Source organism: Hylobates moloch, unplaced genomic scaffold (genome assembly GCF_009828535.3).
Source record: "Hylobates moloch isolate HMO894 unplaced genomic scaffold, HMol_V3 SCAFFOLD_1, whole genome shotgun sequence".
Lineage (NCBI taxonomy): Eukaryota > Metazoa > Chordata > Mammalia > Primates > Hylobatidae > Hylobates > Hylobates moloch.
The window spans coordinates 212,286,325-212,299,684 of NW_026652276.1; the positions used below are offsets into that span (position 1 = coordinate 212,286,325).

A 13,360-nucleotide genomic window follows, 5' to 3' on the forward strand; every position below is an offset into this window, starting at 1 on the left:
GGCCCTCACAGGGAGTGAAGTCCAGTTTCATATCATCCCGGTACTTGAAACTGGATTAAAATAATCAGGGATTGGTAGTATCCCTACAAATAGACCTACAGTAGAAGATATGCTTTTTTAGGAAGCTGATACCCTAGGCATCTAGTTACTTTTAGTTTTTCTTATTTGATGTCTATCAAAATAGAAGGATTTACAGATAATAGGAGTTTCAGATACAAGTCATAAAATAAGTGCCCTTGCTATGTGAAAGGGAAAAAGGAGATGAAAATTAATATTGAAAATTTTGGCAAAGAACTGAAAACTGTATTAAAAAGGACCAACAAAAAAATGAAAAATACAATACCCAAAATGCAAATTGCACTTATGAGAATAAAATAAGAATGTATGCAAAAGCATTTTCTGAAATTTAGTATACTTTATGTAAAGTAGCAGTATTATTATAGGCAGGTATTGCTAAGAAAATAATTGTTGCCAGTAATAAAATATTGCAGATGCAAAAAGTTATTCACTTTTTAGTTTATTCTAATAAGCTGTTACGTGACCTGCTTGTTTCAAATCACTTAAGAGGATACTCATGCTATATAAATTAGTTTTATCTAGTTTTGAATAAGGAGAAACGTTATTTCACTGAATGTTGATGTGTTTTTGAATTCTTCCCATAATCATACAGTAATTGCAAGGATTAGGATACATGTAGTAGCTACTTTGCTGCCCTTAAACTGTGGCAAGTATTTTGGTTTCATATACAGTTGATTCTGGTTATTCATTGTAGTTATGTCCTATAAAGTAGTCATTAACAGTGATTTAACAAATACTGAACCATTGCTCCTAGAAAAATACAGAGTTAGGTTCCTGTGAGTCTTCGGTTACAATATTTTCATCAGCTAATCAATGTATAATCTTGTCTTATATATGTTTCCGTTTAAAGAAACCTTAATATAAGTATTTTTGATTCATTAACATTGAATTCACAGCCAACAGTACTATAACTCATATCATAATGAAGTTTATCTAACACATGTATTTTCTCCATAAGGCATATCATTTACTTAAACTACTTTGGAAGAAGCTTATAATTGCAGTAAAGGAGTTATGATCTAACCCTTATTATGTCAATTAAAAAGACATTTGTAACTGCCTGTACATTTTAACCAACCCTAGAGAGTTTTCACCAGTCATCTTGAAAGACATGTTTTCCATGACAGTATCAGTAACTACTGTAACCACATATATGTTGACAGGGAAGGGTGACATTATATCGTTAAAGCATTTATGGGATTTTCATTCATGCCACAGTTACTCTACCAGCACAGGTGATCCAGAATTAACAGCAGTGTTTTCTCATTAAAGTCTCAAAATATTGCCCCCATCACTGTGAAAATGACTTGAATGTTTTTGTTTATACAAATTACAAATACTAAAAGTGAGAATCAAAAAGGAGATAAAAGCATAAGAAATTTAAAAGAAATTAGAAATCAGCTGAATTCCATCATCCTGACCTCATCACCACCACCAACCACCACTGCAGTCATTTTGAAGATGATTCAGCTTAACTCTATGCATACACTCACACAGACACATAATTTACGTAAGTGGAATACCATACATGTTGGTTTTTTAAATGGGAATAACTTTTTAAAAGAAAATAATTGTTTTCTTTTTTTTGTCCTCTCATCTCCTTCTCTCTAGTAACCAATGCTAACAATCAGGTTTGCGCCCATTCGTATCTTTATATGGGTTCATTGCATCAAATACTAAGTTAAACATGTACATGCATACATCTGTATGTACTCACAAACATACTGGCAAGTGCAAGTGTCATTATTCAGGTAATAATAGTAGGATCTTGTTACCTACTTGATTTCTATTGTATGAATATCTCACAGTTTGTTTATCCATATACCTGTTGATGAACATTGAATCATTTTCCAATTTTTGGCTATTACAAAGATGTGCTACAAATTAATATAGAAGTGGCTGGGTATGATGGCTCGTGCCTGTAATCTCAGCACTTTGGGAGGTCGAGGCAGGCAGATCACTTGAGGCCAGGAGTTCGAGACCAGCCTGGCCAACATGGCGAAACCCCATATCCATAAAATTACAAAAAATTAGCCAGGCGTGGTGGCTCATGCCTGTAATCTCAGCTATTTGGGAGACTGAGGCACAAGAATCACTTGAACCTGGGAGGCGGAGGTTGCAGTGAGCCAGGATCTTGCCACTGCACTCCATCCAGGGTGACAGACAAGGCGAGACTCTGTCTCCAAAAAAAAAAAAAACAAAGCTAATATACAAGTCTTTGTGGTTTTAATTTGCATTTTTAAAATAATGAATGATGTTACCATTTTTTGTATGCTTGTTGCTTTCTTGACTGTTTTCTGGTGAAGTGTCTGTTCAAAAGGTTTGTCGTTTTGAAATTTGTTGTTTTCTTATTGTTGAGTTTTGAGAGTTCTCTGTATGTTTTGTATTTAAGTTCTTTATCAATTTATATACGATTTGCAAATATTTTCTCTGCATCTGTGGTTTCCCCTTCCTGTTCTCCCCACTCACTGCCCCAGCCTTCCTTCTGTTCCAATATTAGAGGGAATCATCATTAAGCATGATGCTTAGCTATGGATATTTTATTCTATTTTAATTTTATTTTATTTTAGAGATGGAGTCTCACTCTGTCTCCCAGGCTGGAGTGCAGTGGTGCGATCTTGGCTCACTGAAAGCTCCATCCCATAGGCTCATGCCATTCTCCTGTCTCAGCCTCCTGAGTAGCTGGGACTACAGGCGCCCATCACCACGCCTGGCTATTTTTTGTATTTTTAGTAGAGATGAGGTTTCACCGTGTTAGCCAGGATGGTCTCGATCTCCTGACCTCGTGATCCACCCGCCTTGGCCTCCCAAAGTGCTGGGATTACAGGCATGAGCAACCACACCTGGCCAGCTATGGATATTTTATATATGTCCTGTGTTCGTTTGAGAAAATTTCCTCCTGTTTGAAGTTTTCTGAGAATTTCTAATCCTGAATGGATATTGAATTTTGTTGCTATTGTTCCACACCTTAAAACCTTTTTATGTTTCTCTACTTGTCCTAGAACAGAGTGGAAATTTCTTAATATGGTCACAAATTACAGCTCCTTCCAGCAGAAGGTGAAGTCTCTTCTACCTCATGAGTCTTGGTTGGTCTATTGATTTTCTTTGACCAACAGAAAAGTCTAAGGAAGTGATATTGCAACTTCTAAGCAAGGCCTATAGAAACTTAGAGATAAATGTGCTTGAGGAAAGCCTATCTAGCTTCTTTGAGGTTGAAAGCCCAATCCCAGTTAACCCCAGCCTTCCCATTCCCCACTCCAATTAAGCCCAGTCCCCTAGCCAATCCATCAGCTTGATACAACTACATGAATGAATCCAAGAGCTACCAATGGAAAAGCTGTCTAGCAAACCCACAGAATCATGAGAAATCATGAACCACTGTTTTAAGACACTGGAGTGATTTATTACATAACCTCAGATATACGTACGTATAAAATCTGGACTTTTCTAGTCTCATTTTTGTACTTCCTGTTTCTTTGCCAGTTCTTTCCATCACAGTAAATGATATCACCACTTACCCTGTTATTCAAGTCAGAAACGATGTCATCATCCTTAATGCCTCCCTCTTTTTCCCCTGCATCCAATCTGTCACCAAATCCCATCAATTATTTCTCCAAAATGTGTGTCAAAACTGTCTACTGTTGTCCATCTCCACAGTATTTTAGTCCAAGTCTCTTTCATCTCACCTCTTTCCTGAGTTTATTGTGACAGCATCCTAACTGGTGTGCCAGTTCTTTTAATCCACTCTCTGTAATGCACATTGTGTGCATATGTGTGTGTAATGTTAATCACATCATAGCTTTTTGTTGTGCTTAATAGATCCCATTGCATTTATAATTCAGACTTCATGTAATTGCACAAACTGCATGACCTGGTGACTGCCTCCTCTTCATTTTCAACACATACCATTTTCTGCCCTGCCTACTAGGCTGCGACCACACTGGCATTTTAACAGCAGTACCTAGAACTAATTTTCATAAGCATTCACTACTTTTTTTTTTTTTTTTTTTGCCTGGCTGGCTCTGTGTAGTAGATTGAATGGTCTCTCCCCCCACCCCCACCCCTACCAAGATATGTGATATCTCAGAATGTGATCTTATTTGGAATAAAGTGTTAGTAAATGTAATTAAGGTAGGGATCTCAAGATGAGAGCATCTTTGATTAGGGTGGCCTATAAATCCAATGACAAGTGTCCTTACTAGACACAGAAAAGACACAGATACAGGGAAGAAAGCCATGTGAAGATGGGTGGCAGAGATAGGAGTTACGCTGTCACAAGCCAGAAAAAAATTGAGAGCCACCAGATACTGGAAGAGGCAAACAAGGATCCTTTCTGAGATCCTTTGAAGGGAGCATGGTACTGCTGACACTGTAATTTAAGACTTCAGGCCTTCAGATCTATGAGAAAATAAATTTCTGTTGTTTTAAAGCCATCGATTTGTTATAATTTGTTATGGAAACCCAAGGAAACTAATACACCGTATCTCACCACTGCACTCCAGCCTTGGCAACAAGAGTGAGACACTGTCTTAAAAAAAAAAAAAAAAAAAAAAAAAAAAGAGAAAAGGAAGAGTTGGAAAAAATGGAAGTTGAAAAACTTATCAATAAAGTTAAAATGTGATTCAAACATTTAAAAATTTACCTACAATGGGCCGGGCGCGGTGGCTCACGCCTGTAATCCCAGCACTTTGGGAGGCCAAGGCCGGAGGCTCACAAGGTCAGGAGATCGAGACCATCCCGGCTAACACAGTGAAACCGCGTCTCTACCAAAAATACAAAAAATTAGCCGGGCATGGTGGAGGGTGCCTGTAGTCCCAGCTACTCAGGAGGCTAAGGCAGGAGAATGACGTGAACCCGGGAGGCAGAGCTTGGCAGTTAGCCGAGATTGCACCACTGCACTCCATCCTGGGCGACAGAGCGAGACTCCGTCTCAAAAAAAAAAAAAAAATTTACCTACAGTGTTCTTCAGTCAGACCATTATGTTTTACTTTAGGTTAGTCTAGATTTTTGTTTTTAATAACAAAAATTATGTTGATATTTGGTTATTAATACTACTGTATATGTACAAACAGATGCTTTCCATTGGTTTTAGGGGTTGAGTATATGGGATAATGGATAGTGTACAACGATCTGTATAAAGGCCCATTTTTACTATTATAGTTACAGTGCTATACCTAGCTAAATGAATTGTCAGGGAAAGGTGATGTCTAAGACTTAAAAGGATGACTGAAGAGTGAGAGGAAGGGGGATATGGGGATGGAGTTAATAAAAAAGATAGATGTGAATATCAACCTATATTATCTGTTCAATGTGCAAAGATAAAGGGTATGAATATCTACCTATATCAGCTGTTCAGTATGCAGTTGTATTCTTAAAGAAACCTTGAGTTACCAAAAGGCACATTACTACACTTATTAATTTGATAGGGATGAAAAAAGGTTAATGACTAGAGAATATCAATTTCAATTTTCCTATGGCGATGTAATAAAGAAGTTTTAATAGCTACTTAGAGTGTAAATGGTATGTAAATGTAAACAGTCTTTATAAAGTAGTGGTTAAAGCTTTGGTCTGCTGGGGTCAGTGAATCAGTAGAAATGCTTTTAGCTCAACTAACAGAAGGTTCTGTTACAGTGGATTAAACAAATAGGTTTTCTGGTTGTTGTTCCCTACATAAGAAAACTAGAGAAGATTAAATTACTAATTTACAGAAAATAAACATTGGGGTGGGGGGTATAGTCAGCAAAATCCAGACTGTGAGAAAGTCTTAAGGACAAACAACCCAGTTTCTTCAGCAAAAAATTTAAAGGGGGAAAAATGCAATTGAAAGACACCAATGTATTAAAAGTTACTTAAGAGATATATTAACCAATCATAATTCATGAGCCTCATTTGGACTTCAAACTAGAAAAACCATTTTTTTAATTTAGACAATTGTGGATTTGTGAACACTGACAGGATTTTTTGATGCCATTATATTAAGGAGCTGCTGTTACTTTTTTCTAGTATATGACAGTATCATGAATTTTTTTAAGTCTGTATCTTGTGGAGAAATATACTAAAATATGTACAGTTAATATGGCTGGAATTTATACAGATTAAAGTGGCTGTGAATAAAAAAATAAAACTGGAGGTAGGTGGCTGCTGATGAGATTTGAGTGGCTCACCAATGGTTGTTATCTTTGAGATTCTCTTGGCCATTTCTCTTCATGGTTGCACAGTGATTGTTGCAGTTGTAACTGTTCATATAGCAAAGCGGCAGAAAAAGTAGCAGCATTTGTTTCAGAAAGCAAAACTTGACCCATTACAAACTGCTGCTTGCATCTTGTTGACCTTTGTCATATGTCTACCCTTGCCTGGAGAGTAGCTAGGAAGAACTAGGCTGGGAATGGAAGCTGGGCCAGCCAACCAGCAGTGTAAGCCAGAGGCAGATGACTGAGTTTTGATCTCAACTCTGTCATTTATTAGCTGTGTGACTATATGTCTTCATCTGTAAAATGAGGATGAAGAGAGTAACCTGTGTTCATATATTCCTCCCACTACTACTACTACTACTACTACTATGAATGAGCTAATGCATGTAAAAGTCTCAGCAATGTGCCAAATAAGAAGTTTAGTGCTCACAAAATATTAGCGTTATTTTCATTGCCATTCTTATCACCAACAGCTTAATTCTTTTTTTATTGAGGTAAAATTCACACATAATATAAAGTTAGCCATTTTAAAGTGTATAATTCAGTGACATTTAGCGCATTTACAGAATTGAGCAACTATCACCTCCATCTAGTTCCAAAATATTTTCATTGTCCACAAAGAAACTTCATATACCCAGTAAGGAGTATCTCCTTTTCTATCTCAGCCCAGTTTTTGACAACCACTCATCTGCTTTATGCCTCTATGCATTTACTTGTTCTGGGTAAGTCAGATACCTAGTATGTTTTTGAAGTTAATCCAGATTGTAGTTTGTGTCAGTGTGCATTCCTTCTTATGGCAGAAAACTACATTGCACGGAAATACTGTAGTTTGGCCATTCATCAGTTGACGGACATTTGAGTTGTTTCCACCTTTTGGCTATTGTGAACAGTACCCCTGTGAACATTCATGTACAACTGTTTGTGTGTATACCTTTTTTTTTTTCTCACTTCATTTGGGTTTATACCTAGGAGTGGACATTCTTGGTCATGTAGTAATTCTGTTTAACTTTTTGAGGCACTGCCAAATGATTTTCCACAGTATGTGTACCGTTTTACATTCCTGCCAGCAATGTGTGAGAGTTCCAGTTTCTTTACATCTTTGTCAACACTTAACGGTTCTGCATTGTTAAATTATTATTATTATTGCCATCCTAGTGGATGTGAAATGGTATTTTGTGGTTTGGATTTACATTTTCCTGGTGACTAATGATGTTAAGCATCTTTTCATGTGCCTGTTGGCCATTTGTTTACTTTCTTTGGAGAAAGGGCTATTCAGGTCCTTTATCTATTTTTAAATTGGGTTGTTTGTCTTTTTGTTGTTAAATTGTAAGTGCATTTTTAATATATTCCAGATACCAGACTTTTATCAGATATATGATTTGCAAATATTTTCTCCCATTCTATAGGGTGTCTTTTCACTTTCTTGATAGTATCCTTTGATACTAAAGTTTTAGTTTTGATGAAATCCAATTTATTTTATTTTGTTTGTACTTTTGCTGTCATATCTAAGAATCTGTTGCCAAATCCGAAGTCATGAAGATTTGCCCGTAGTTTTTGTCTAAGATGTTTAAAGTTTTAGCTCTTACATTTAGGTCTTCAGTCTTTTTTTTTTTTTTGAGCTGGAGTCTTGCTCTGTTACCCAAGCTAGAGTGCAATGGTGTGATCTTGGCTCACTGCAACCTCCGCCTCTAGGGTTCAAGCGATTCTCCTGCCTCAGCCTCCTGAGTAGCTAGGATTACAGGCGACCGCCACCATGCCTGGCTAATTTTTGTATTTTTAGTAAAGACGGGGTTTCACCATGTTGGCCAGGCTGGTCTCGAACCCCTGACCTTGTGATCCGCCCGCCTCGGCCTCCCAAAGTGCTGGGATTACAGGTTTGAGCCACCGCACCCGGCCAGGTCTTCAGACCTAAAGGATTGATGTTGGATCAGTTTTTATCCATTTTGAGTTAATTTTTGTGTGTGATAAGAGGCAGGACCAGCAAGTTTATTCTTAGCCACCTTTATCACCTATATTATCCAATATCGTGAAGCATGATGTCTCTCCAACAGAACATCTGAATTGTTTTTCTGAATAGCTTTTCCAACATGTGTTCAAGCAGTGGTAATTTTCTTCTTAATTTTTATAATAGAGAACAGTCTGCATGATGTAAATTGTTCTCTATTTAATTGATCCCATTTTCGCCAATGTGTAGTAGGAAAACGAGCTACATTAGACGTAACTAGAGTAGATTTGGGTTTCAAATTCGTAAACTTGGCAGGGTTGATTTGTAAATCTTTGCTTCTACATCTAAAAATTTTAGTGCCACTTTCAAACATTGATTTAGTTATTGAAGTAGAGTCCATAGGAATATGTAATTGTTATTTTTGTATTCTAATCTTGTTTTATTTGGTTTTGCATAGTCTGGTTATATCTTTTATTGAATACTGTTCTTTGATTAGAAGTTATCTCACTAGTTCTTTTTTTCCTCCCTTCACCTACAGTGTTGGGGATAATGTAGTTTTTGTGATCTACTGGCGTGAAAAGTAGTTCTGGTGGGATAACCTTTATAAGGCTGTTATGTACTATTCTATAGCTTTAAAAAAATCTGCTAGTACAGGATGGACAAGGATGGACCTTATACATTCTTCTGTTAACTGGCAATAGTTTTAAAGTTGTCTAACATTTGTTTTAAACAGAAGAGGATATAATTTGGTTTTTTCTTTTTTTAGTACTTGATTCTAAAGCTCGAAAGGCCTGCTATAGTTCAGAATATCACATTTGGAAAATATGAGAAAACTCATGTTTGCAATTTGAAAAAATTTAAAGTCTTTGGTGGAATGAATGAAGAAAATATGACAGAGCTGTTGTCCAGGTGAGTTATGGTTATGCGGAAGAGAGCTGTCTTCTAACAAAACGTAGTCTTAGTCTTTTTGTAGCTAATCTGCATGGTTTGATTTTTCTTTAAAAGGAGAAAAGAGTATTCCTTCTATTCTATTCCTAATGCCTTAGTTTAATACTGTGGCTTGAGCTAGCTTTCTTTTCTTAACCAACAGACCCTAGTTAATATTTTTACCAAAGAAGAATCAAACTTTTTGTTTCGTCCTTTTTTAATTGTATTTTTGATCTGTTGATGACTTCAGAAATATTGTCAGCTTTAATAAAGTTTTTTCTGTAATCTTTGCTATAAAAAAAATACAGGCTCTCTCCAAAACACTAAGATTAATTGCCCTAATCCAGAAGCAGTATTCTAGTGGTTTACTGTAAGTTGGAGACTAAAAAGAGGAATGTTTTATAAATTGAAAGATGCATGACTACACCAAGCACAGTGCCTGTCACTTGGAAGGAGCTCAGTAAATTTGAGTTTTAATAATATTAGACCACCGGGAATGAAGGTATTAATTTGCCACCCAGCAAATGAAAAATCAGATAGCTAATGGAATGGACAAATGAAACCATGGAGATTTAGAATATATTTGTGATGGCTGGGTGCAGTGTCTCATGCCTGTAATCCTAGAACTTTGGGAGGCTGAGGCAGGTGGATCACGAGGTCAGGAGTTCAAGACCAGCCTGGCCAGCATAGTGAAACCCCGTCTCTAATAAAAATGCAAAAGTTAGCTGGGCATGGTAGCGGGTGACTGTAGTCCCATCTACTTGGGAGGCTGAGGCAGGAGAATCACTTGAACCCAGGAGTCAGAGGTTGCAGTGAGCCAAGATCACACCACTGCACTCCAGCTGGGGTGACACAGTGAGACTCTGTCTCAAAAAAGAAAAAGAATGTATTTGTGACATGGTATGGCCCATTAACATAATATTTTATATAACCAAATACTCTGTGCTGTATTTAAGTCATGAAAGTATTTCAGGAAATATAAAGCAACCTGAGGGTGAGTGACTGTCCCATAAATCCTTGTGTCAGCCCTAGTTGTTTAAGTAGAGAGGTGATATCCATTTATTTTTATTTAGGATAAAGCAGATGCTGTTAAACCAACAGATTAAGGTTGGCTTTGAAAATTTGTTGAACTATAAAAGAAACATTGGCATCTCAGTCAGAATTAAATAACTAAATTCTTTGGTGAATTCTAATATGTGGTTTTGTTTAAGTTGTCAGATTTGACTGTGAATTGTTTTTGAATTTCATTCTTACCGTTTGAAAATTTTATGTTATATTCAGTTATCCATTCAGGACACTAGGCCCTGTCACACATTGTTAAACACCGTAGCTACATTCTTTATAATACTGAACATTTTTCATTAATCCTCATATAATGAAGAGAATCCAGTTATAATGCTGTTGATTTGAATGTACTGGTTTTGACCTGTATGCCCATGTTCAACTACTTGTTTATATTGTCTTGGTCATAATGTTTTGAGCATGAGTTTAAACTTAAAACCTGAGTGTGCATTAATTCATGTTCTAGTGCATTTACTAAATTATGAAGTCAGATTTAATAGCCTTATGTTTTTCCCACAGTGGCTTAAAGAATGATTATAACAAGGAAACATTCACCTTGAAGCATAAAATTGATGAACAGATGTTCCCTTGTCGATTCATTAAAATAGGTAAGATTTTAGCATTCTGAAATAGAAACAAATTCTTGATATCATCAGCCAGCAAACTATAGCCCATAGACCAAATCCTGCAGGCCTCTTGTTTTTTTAAATACAATTTTATGGGAACATTGCTGCACTGGTTTGTTTACATATTGTCTGTGTCTGCTTTTGTGCTACAAAAGTAGACTTGAGTAGTTGCAAGAGACCACAGAGCCCCTTAAATTTAGTCTTTGGCCCTTTACAGGAGAAGTTTGCTGACTTCTGCTTTATATAAATTCATTACTAAGTGGCAGTTATTTCAGATAGAATCTTTTCCAAATGTTTTCTCATTTGAAAGTTTTCTTAGATTTTATGGGATCTAGTGATTTGATTGCTTTAATTTTATGGAAGGTTTATCACTTATACTAAAACAATAATATTCTAAAACGAAATACTGATGAAATCCTTAAGGCAGTATATTATGGTTATTATCTGTTACGTTCTTTTTGTTTTATTTATTTATTTTTTAGTTAAATGCTGGTCAAACCCATTAAATTGATTTAATGACTCATTGATAGGTTGCAAATCACTGTTTGAAAAATATTACCTTAAGGCATGTATTTATTTAGCAAGTATTTTAGCTTAAGAAAGTATTTATAATGCATCCTCAAAATTAGTATTTTTCAGGTGATTTTGTTTCCTTTAGGATTTATTATTTAGAAGGTAGGGAAATTGAGGAATTAAATCCTGGCTAACATGGTGAAACCTCGTCTCTACTAAAAACACACACACAAAAAAAAATTAGCCGGGAGTGGTGGTGGGCGCCTGTATACAGTCCCAGCTACTCGGGAAGCTGAGGCGGGAGAATGGCATGAACCCAGGAGGCAGAGATTGCAGTGAGCCGAGATCATGCCACTGCACTCCAGCCTGGGAGACAGAGCTAGACTCCATCTAAAAAAAAAAACTTCTAATTTATGACCCTGTTACATACTTTTGAAAATATTAATATGGGGATTAAAGTGAATTAGATACTTTGAAGAATAATAATAAAAGCCAGAGTCCACATTTTGATTTGGGAGAATAATTATTCTTTCGGAACAAACATAGTCATTGTTTGCCAATCTATCAAGAGTTGCTGCCATTTTGTTTTGTGACTCAAACAGTTCTGTTGGGCAAAAGAATATTTGAGGTCTTAAGAAAAACTGCTTATATACAGAAACTGTTTTTGGAACAATTGGATTCCAGTATGTCACTTTGTAGTAATTATAATTTCTATTGTTATAATAAATACTTAGAAATTAAAACCTATATTCTGTTTTCTTATAAGAATTTATGAGCAAGCAAATTTTAAAAATAAATTTAACTTTCGGTTATTTACTTCTTTTGCACTGAGTAATGTTTTCATCAGTATTTAGAGTTACCAGTTCCTAAAGACCTTTGCATAGCTTTAACAATTTTATGATTTTATATTGCAAGTATACAAGCAGTGGAAATTGGAACCTTTTCCAGCCCTGTCAGCCTTTTTTCCCCTTTCTTTTCTTTTTTGCTGAGTATTTGAATATGTGCACTTAAAAAGTTTCCCCCCAGCTTTACTAAAGTATAATTGACAAATAATAATTATATATATTTATGGTTTACAATGTGATGTTTTGACGTATGAATACATTGTGAAATTATTAAATCAAGCTAATTAACATATCCCTCACCTCACATACTTAACATTTTTTTGTGGTGAGAACATTTAAGATCTACTCTCTGAGCAATTTTCAGTTGTTATTACTATAGTCACCATGCTGTACAGTAGATCTCCAGAACTTATTCTTCCTGTTTGACTGAAACTTTTTACCCTTTCACCAACAGCCACCCATTTCTCCCATCACCTTTTTAATTATAGGGCATAATGATGTATTTTACTTGATCTAGGGTTAGTTTTATGGTATTTAGGCAAAATGTTAATTGGAGCTTTCCAAATAATAGACATTTATTAGCCCATTTTCTATTTAGGATATTAATATATAGATAACTTAGTATGTCTTTTCTCTTAAAAGATGTTAATACCAGTCAGCAGTATATTTGCTTCCCAACCTTTTCCCAACATTCCCTTAAGAACTTTTTTTAAAAAGTAATATAAGGAAAATATGGAACTAAAAGGCCATATGTTAGGTCAGTATTTTTAGTTCGTCATATTTTCTTCAAAAGTTATTTCAGTAAAGGACTTGAATGATGTATAGCTCTCTTTTGGTGTTAATTTAGCACAAACATTTATTTCATTTGGGTAAATCGTTAGAATTTGACTTAAAAAAAGCCTTTGAGTATTTTACATCTATGTTCTATAGTGACATGTTTGAAAGATCTTGCTTTATTTAAAAAACAAGTTAATGCTTAAACAGCACAATTTCTCAATTTAGACAGCCTTCAATTTTTCACAGTAATGGAGGGGAACAGAAGCAAGGCTAACACAATGGCAGATAATCTCCAAATTGTTTATTGACATGTAACTATAATAATTTTCATTTATAATGAATATAGCTTATTAAGCAAATTTAAGTAAGTTTGGTCATAAATTGTTAACAAGGAAA

The 13,360-nt window shown here is 35.6% G+C and overlaps 1 protein-coding gene across 7 annotated transcripts in view; it reads left to right on the plus strand.

Annotated features, from left to right (window-relative positions):
* The window catches only part of MKLN1 (muskelin 1), a 417,262-nt gene that overhangs the window by 285,374 nt on the left and 118,528 nt on the right, over window positions 1-13,360 (plus strand). For all 7 annotated transcript variants that reach the window (XM_032761758.2, XM_032761762.2, XM_032761757.2 and 4 more), the window contains 2 exons: window positions 8,981-9,123; window positions 10,723-10,811. In XM_032761758.2, the coding sequence (XP_032617649.1) occupies window positions 8,981-9,123; window positions 10,723-10,811 (232 nt within the window). The remainder of the gene's footprint in view (window positions 1-8,980; window positions 9,124-10,722; window positions 10,812-13,360) is intronic.